The 7,863-nt window shown below is 61.0% G+C and overlaps 1 protein-coding gene across 1 annotated transcript; it reads right to left on the bottom strand.

The window, feature by feature from the left end:
• Positions 1 to 542: 542 nt before the first annotated feature.
• Positions 543 to 5,917, bottom strand: CXXC1 (CXXC finger protein 1). Its single transcript, XM_004616132.2, has 15 exons — positions 5,783 to 5,917; positions 5,006 to 5,124; positions 4,831 to 4,931; positions 4,348 to 4,601; positions 4,076 to 4,264; positions 3,618 to 3,644; positions 3,296 to 3,541; positions 3,066 to 3,173; positions 2,771 to 2,955; positions 2,296 to 2,503; positions 2,097 to 2,207; positions 1,907 to 1,956; positions 1,684 to 1,780; positions 1,058 to 1,210; positions 543 to 976 (listed from the first exon to the last, which is right to left on the bottom strand). Exons 1-15 carry the CDS (start codon positions 5,783 to 5,785, stop codon positions 830 to 832), a joined length of 1,998 nt encoding a protein of 665 aa, XP_004616189.1. The 5' UTR covers positions 5,786 to 5,917; the 3' UTR covers positions 543 to 829.
• Between the last annotated feature and the right edge of the window lie 1,946 nt (positions 5,918 to 7,863).

Consider the following 7,863-nt stretch of genomic DNA (forward strand, 5'->3'; position numbering starts at 1 on the left):
CACTCAACACCCGCCTCTCCCATTCTTCGCCTCGGTCGCGCTTGAGCTCCCGCGTCCCTCGGATCATCTTCCCCAGGGCTATTGTGTCTGCCCTCACCTCCCAGCTCAGCCGTTGAGGGCCGTTGCAGGAACGTGAGAGGCTCCGCTCCTTCCGCGGGAACTGGGGGGTAAGGAGAGGGAGGACGCGCGTGAAGACCACCTGATACCAGCAACGTCTGCCCTTCTCCCAACGGCTGGGCTGCGGGGTCCTCTGGAACAACGAAGAGCGGATTCTGACGCTTACTGGGTGGGCTGCCACTGCATATAGATGTCCCAAAGAGGGGCCTTTTGTGTGAACACCTCGAGCGAGCGTGTTAAAGGCTGAGAAATGTAAATCAGCAACAACCTGAAGAATTCAGCCCAGTAGGGGCGAGGGGTTGAGCAGGGCGGAGAGATCAGCTGTATCCTAGCAACCTGCACCCGGGCTGCTGCGCCTCATGTACCAGGTGTTTCAGCCCATTTGCCCAGGGAGAGAAAGATGAGACCCTTAGGGAAGACCTTCCTTAGCTCTTCAAAATTTTATTAACAAAACCAGGGGGAGGGGAAGCAAATGTGAGTGGCCTCCAGGGTCCCACCCAGGCACAGAGAATGGAAAGAGAGGGCTAGACAGGACAGGCAGAAGTTCTAAGACCCTCTGAGAAGAGCAGATAGGCAGTCAAATTGTGGGTGGGCACAGGAAGAAACTCAGTGACGATTGGAGAAACACATGAACAGCAGAACTGACAAATGGTTCAGGTTAAGTCCCAGCCTGGAATGCAGGGTGTGAGCACAGCCGGGCCTTGAGTGAGGCTCAGCGGTCAGCACTGGAGCGCAGGTCCGTAGTAAGCGGGTCGTGCTGGATGGTTTGGTGCAGCATCAGGGCCAATAAACCTGCTCGGTTTGTCATGGCTGTACGGACGTTGCGCTCCTGCTCAAAGAGCTCGTCCAGCTTGTACCACTGCAAGGGGAGCAGAAGGAGCCGTGAGAAGGCACCCTGGAAGCCCTAGCTTACTCCAGCATGTCCTGCATGGAAACCTACCACGCGCACACGCTCCAGGTCTACTTCAGCACGCCGCAACTTCTCCCAGCAGTAGTGGCGGTTGCACTGACGCTTGGGCAGGCGGCAGAATTCACCTGTGAGCTCAAAGACATCACGCACAAGGGGGCATCCACATACCTCATCAGCTGGCACCTGCAAGAGACAGAGGCGGCAGTGGAGTGCGGGCATGAGACAGGGATGCAGGAATGGAGAGTGACTGCGGAGGGCAAGGGGAGGGAGCAAACAATGGAGAGTTCAGTGGGAAGAGGAAAGGAGTGGAAGGTGGGAAGCTGGGCAAAGGGGAGGAGGGGAGCTGGAGAGACGGTATGGCAGGTGGCGCTTGCCCTGCTTTACCCCAAGCCCTGCCAGGATTATCCAAGTGCAAGGCCAGGAATAGTTTTGAATAATAGCTCTGTCAGTGTGAACCAAAAAAATAAAGTAAACCCCCCTTTATTTTAAATGGGGGTTAGAAGGAGAATAGATGAGGAGACAGGAAAAGGGGGGCATGAACAGCAATGGGGGAAGGGGAAGGAGGAGGATGGAAGCGGTCCAGAAAGCAAAGAGAGATGACCATGAGGGCAGTGGGGGAAGGGGAGGACGAATTGGGGAGCTGAGAGAAAGCTTACTTTGGGATCTCGTGAGTGCTCAGGGCACAGCACCTGGAGCCGTTTACAGTAAGTCTTGCTCTGAGGATTGTAGACGTCACAGAAGAGTCGCGTGGCCCTGAGGTTTAAATCAAGGGGAGTTGGGTGGGCCCACCAACCCTCACGCATGCCCGTACTCTACCCCAGCATCCCACCGCTAATCCAAGCCTTAACCTCCCGCCTCTACCACGAGGCCCACACTCACCCTTCGATGCGTGTGGGGTACATGGACCCAAAGGACGTCTGGCTCTCATACTGGAGGAAGGAGCACAAATGGAAGGCACTGTGGATGTGTGCTGCCTGCCCTCCCAAGACAGTGCCCCAACAGCACGCCTGTCCACCCACGGCCCCATGATGCTCCCATACCATCTGCCCCCTCAGGCTGACACCCTGACCTTGGCATAACAGCGCTCCATGTGGCGCAAGGCAACACGTGGGTTGATGGGGTGCCCGCAGGAGACGCAGAAGATCTGCAGGTCTGTATCATCACTGTCACCCTCATTGCTCTGTATGGAGCAGAAGGAACAATGAGGCCAGGGTGGACCAAGAACTGGGCCCGGCTCTGCCCTGCGCAGGCTGCCCATGCCTGCTCACCTCCTCGTCTTCGCGCACAGCTTGCTGTTTGGCACGCACGATGATGGCCTCTAGCTCATGGAACCGGCGCTCCATTTCCTGAAGGCGCGTGCGGGCACTCTGCTGCTCACGGCGAATGCGTTCGAGCAGCTTCTTGCCGTGCTCCTCCGCAATGCAGGGGCTCTGCTGCCACTGCTGAATCCGCTGCGGGAGGATCTCATAGATGCGGCTGCAGTCAGGGGAAGTGGCAAGCAACACGAGTAAGTGGCCTGACCCGAGGGCAGAATGGATGACTGACTGGCGAAAGGATAAGAAGCAACTGATCAAGGGATGAACTAATGGAGGCTGAATGGGAACGGCGGGGAAGCGGATGGATGGGGCTCGGCTAGCTAGGGTGAACAGTCAGACGCTGCCACTCGTGCTGTGACACTACTCGAGCCCTTGAGTCAGTCCCTGATGCGCTGAGCCCACCCCCCGCCCATTTGGTATGACTCACTTGGCTGCGAGCTTCATGCCACAGTCATCTGAGCAATACTTGGAGCCAGGCTGAGCAGGGCGCACACAGCCCGGCCCCAGGCACTGCGGTAACGAGGCAGGGTCCTTCACATCAGCCCGTTCGGGGTGTTTCCACTTGTCCTTGTGCTTCTGCTTCTGCCGATGCCGCTTGTATCTCTCCTCCTTCTGCGGGGCAAAGAAGAACTAAAGCCCCCCGCTCCCCCTGCATTCAGGCTCCTGGCCCATCTGACCACCCACCTCTGCCTTTCCACTACCACATGAGCCCTCTCCATCACCTTCTTCTCCGACTTCTTCTCCCGACGCTTCACGTGCTTCACTTTCACTGCCCTCTTCCTCAGTGCAGGGTCCAAGATTGGGGACTCCTCTGTGTCACTCATCCAGGGCTGCAAATGTGGCACACCCCAATTCATCCACTCCACACAGGACCATCACACCCTGGCCCAGTTTCTGAATCTGCCTCCCAGGCTCCCTACCTCTCCTCGTTATGGACACTCTGTCCGCTTACCAGGCCATGGTCGTCAAAGGCCCCTGCACAGAAGTCCTGATACAGGTCAGGGTCCAGTGGCAGATCCTCATCTGACAGGGGCTCTGGCGTGGCTGTAGCCTCTGGTGCCTCCTTCAGTGCTGATGACGCCACTGTCCCCTCGTCCTCCCGGATGCGCCCCAGCTTCTGTGATGGCTGTGGCTGCTGCTGGGTGGGCAGTGGCCGGCGGGGCCTTGGCAGGGACTCTGAGGGCATCACTGGCGAGAGCTGCGGGGCAGAATCTCAGGACTGGCCCTGACCGCCCTGCCCGCATGCCCCGCCCGCCCTTGGGGGCTGGACTCACCGAGGAAGGGAAGTACTTGTACGATTCCTGTGCCGGCAGGAGGAAGGCCCAGGTCAGCCCCAGGTGGATGCAGGGTGGCCCTAGCCCCTCCCATAAGCATCTGGCTCCACCCACCTGGCCTCTGCTGGCCTCTGAGAACACTGGTCCCTCCGGGCCCCACCTCCCGCTTAGCACCAGGTTGTGTTCAAACCCCTTCCACCTGCACTGGCATGCCTTACCACCTAGAAACCTCTGGCCCTGCTCTGCCAACCCATAGGTTGGGGAGTCTCTCCTGCTCGCCCAGAACACACAACCATGCTCCATTCCTCTGGCCAGGCAAGGCTACTTCCTGCCTTTGTGCAAGCAGACCCCATCGCACCCAGCTCACCCATGCTAGCCTCAGTCAGCTCTTCCTGGACACACTTGCCCCCACGGCCCCCTCCCCGCCCCTGACCCTGCCCAGCTCTGTCCATGCTCACCCGGGCTCGAAGCTGGCACTGACGAAGCCGACATTTCTGCCGGATCTTATTGGGGCCCCCAAACTTCTTCATGTCCCGGCAGAAGTCACAGTGGCCACAGTCCTCGGTGCGCCGGCACGCCTCGCACTCGCCACACATGCGGGCCGACCGCTTGATCTGCTGCTGCTGCGACTGCTGCTGCTGGTGATGCTGCGGGAAGGCGCGGGGCCGGTCAGGGGTCACATGTGGCGACAAGGGCCACCCGCCCGGCCCCTGCCGCCACCAGCACTCACCGGGCTGGGCGTGGCCATCAGCGGCTGAGGAGAAGATTTGTGGGGCGAAGCGGAGCCCCGAGCAAGCATGGCCCCAACCCCGGCCCCGGACCCCGCCCGGCGCTGCAGGTCTGGGTCCGGGGCAGGCCTCTTGCGCCCTCCACCCTCGTCCCGGGGCTCACTGCCGTCTCGCTCACTGCTCATGGGCAGCTCGCTGCTGTCTCGATCCCGAGACTTCTTGTGCCGATACCGGATCTCCAGCTTGGGGTCCTTCTCTGTGGGCAGAGGAGGGGGCCGGGGTGCGCTGGCTTTAGGGGGCTAGGGCAGGCCAGAGTCCGGTCCTCCAGCCAGGCCAAGATGCCACCTCCAGTGGCTCCCGACAGACCACATCCTCCGCGCACACGGAACCCCAGCGCAACCCCCATGCCCCCAAGCCCCCCCCTTTACCCCCCTTCTCTGCCCCCCCTTCTCATTTCGCTGCTCCTGCTCCCTGGGCGCCCTCACCTCGGCACTCCCGACAGTACCACTCCCGTATGGCCTTGGCCATCTTCTCCGTGATCCTGATACAGTCCCCATGGAACCACTCGTTGCAGTTGTCACAGCCGCTGCGGGGACGGGGGGGAGAAGTGAGGGCCGCCCCGCACCCCCGCGCCGGACCCCCGCCCGCCTCGGCGCTCACATCATGAAGCAGTTGATGTCGGGCTTGCGGCAGATGCAGTAGATGGGCGCGTTCTCCCCGTTCTCCGACTTGCTGTCCTCCCCAGCGTCGGGGGGCTCCAGGTCCGAACCATCCCCCTCCTGCAGAACGACCCCACTGAGGGCTCCGCCGCGCCCCCCAAACTCTCCCGGCAGAGCACCCCCCCGCCGACCCCATCACTCAGCGCCCCCCTCCCACCACCTCCCCCCGGCTCCCCCACTCCTGACACACCCCCCAAACTGCTCTTCCCCCCCAACCCCCATTCCCTGCCCACCCTGCATGCACGACCCCGACCGTAGCCGGCCCCAGACCCCACGGCGACCCGCGCGGACCCCACGCAGCTGGTTCCCCGGAGAAAGTCGCCCCCACGGCTCCCCCCAAACGCCGCGTCCGCCCCCACGGACAACGCCCCCACCGGCACGGTGCCCCCGAGCCCGCGACACCGACGGCCGGCGGGCGCCCCCACCCCCGGCCCCGCGGCGCTGCCCCTTCCCACGCCGGCGGCAGAGCCCCCCGCTCGGACCCGTCACGGGACCCCCGAGGGCGCCCCGCCTGAAGTTACGGCCCCCCACTTCTCCTCACGAAACTCGCAGCCGGCTCCCGCGGAAGCTGGCGCGGGGCGTCCGAGCCGCGTCCTCCTGCCCAGAGACCCCCGCGACGCCGACGCGCCTCCCGGGACAGCTGCTCACCGCGCCGCCCCGCCAGGACCGAGCCCGCCAACCTCCACGGCCGAGCCCCCGCCGCCGAACCCGGACTCACCATCTCTCGGCTCCGGGCGCAGCAGCTCGCGACCCGCGCGCCTCCACAAGCCACTCGGCGGCGTCCACGGCCGTTGCAAAGCACCACAAGTACTTCCGCTTGTGGCTACGCCTCCCGGGGCACCGTCCTCCTACTGCGCAGGCCCAGTGCGGCGGCTCCGCGGCCCGCCGGGCCCGCCCGCTCCGAGCCCCGACGGGCTGTCAGGCGCCGCCATCTTGACTGCCGAGACCGTCAGCGGCCAAGTCCGTAGGATCGCAAAACAGGGAGAAAAATTAAAAAAAAAAAAAAAAAGACTTGACCTGTCTCTCTGCTTTCCCTCAGGCCGCTGCCGCCTTCCTGTAAGCCACGTCCGTACAGTGCCCGCTTGTACGGACTGGCCGTCGGGGGCAATATGGCCGCGCCCATCGAGCCACTTCCCAGTAGACGCTGTCATCTTGGAATCGGATTCCGTAAGATGGCTGAGTCCGTACGTTCACGGGCCAATCATGGCCGCGTCCCTAGTGTGGCTGCTACCAGGGCGTCGCCATCTTGGAGACCTATTCCGTACGCGACGGCTAAGCACGCAGGAAAGTTCGCGGGAAAGCGGCGGCTCCTGAGACGCCAGCCGAATCAGCGCGCTCTCCTTCCTCGCCAATCCCCCGGCATCCAGTTGCTTTGGTGTGCCACTCTCTAAGAAGGGGGTCGCGGGCAGGCCGTGTGCCTTACCCCGTGAAGAAATCAGCCCCCTTTTGTGTTACCGCCCTCCACTTTGCCCGCTCCCCACCTGGCAGGCCGGGCACTGCCAACCTCTGGGCGGTTTGCGCACGCAGCCCTCACTCCTTCCACTTACTCCCGAGTGCTATAGGACAGTGGCTTGGCCATCCCTCCGCGAAGGAGAGTTAGGAGCCTGAGAGATACCCTGGGGGTTAGGGCACTTCCTCGCGCGTGAGAGACGCTGGGTCCTTCCCTAGCCCCAGCAGCCCCGATTCCCACCCCCCACTCCCGCCCCCACGGTAGATTTTGAAACGGTGACAAAGGGCTCCCTGAAGACTTGCATCACACCCGCAGGCCACTCGTGGCAAAGTCCGCTTGAGTTCTCTGCATGCATACGTGTTCGGTAATCTCTCCTACGAAGGCGATTTTATTTAAAAACGAACAAGCAGGGGCTGGAGCGATAGCACAGCGGGTCGGGCGTCTGCCTTGCACGCGGCCGACCCGGGTTCGATTCCCAACATCCCTTAGGGTTCCCCTGAGCACCGCCAGGAGTGATTCCTGGGTGCAGGAGCCAGGAGTAACCCCTGTGCATCGCCGAATATAACCCAAAAAGAAAAAAAAGAAGAAAAAAACCCGAACAAGCAACCAACCACACAAAAAGTCTCTAAAATCAAGGATCTAGACAGCTCCTCAGATGCTGGGAGACTCGGGGGCAGTCAACTGAGGCACAAGCGGTCAGGGCCTAGAGGGTCTCCTGCCCTCGATGCCTCCAGCCCAGCCGCACCCTCCACTGGAAGCCAGAGTTGCTAGGAAATGGCCACATGTCCACATTTAAAGTCAGTCAAGAATCTATTTCCGGCTGAGGACTGGGGTGTGGAGAAAAGGACTCCGCATTTTTAACCCTTGCCTGGATTTCTTGGTTCATAATCGCCACTTGTTGGCTCGGAAGATCCTGCCTTTTGTGGCACCACGTCTTACCGCCTTTCCTAAGCGGTTTTCTTCATGGTTTCCTCCGCACTTTCACAGAGCCCAGACACGAGGGCTGAAATGTGGCTGCTGTGGGTTTCTGCTGAAAAGGGTTATTAGTATTCGTGGTTTGGGGACCATGCAGGGTTGCTCTGGGTCTACTGCTGGCAATGTCTGGGGGCTGCAGTACTCTGCATTGAACTCAGCCTCCTGTGCGTCAGGCAGAACTGCAGCTCAGTCAGCTCTCCTCTTTGCCTCCCTAATGGGACTTTTAATCCATAAAGCAGACTACAATGTAAGTTTTTACACCTTATTAATGTAGATTCAATCTTATCCGATTGAAATTTATTCTTTTGTTTTTGTTTGGGAGCCACATCCAGCAATATTCAGAGGTTATTCCTGGCTTTGCACATAGGAATTAC

This window comes from Sorex araneus, chromosome 2, assembly GCF_027595985.1.
Source record: "Sorex araneus isolate mSorAra2 chromosome 2, mSorAra2.pri, whole genome shotgun sequence".
NCBI classification, from domain to species: Eukaryota; Metazoa; Chordata; class Mammalia; order Eulipotyphla; family Soricidae; genus Sorex; species Sorex araneus.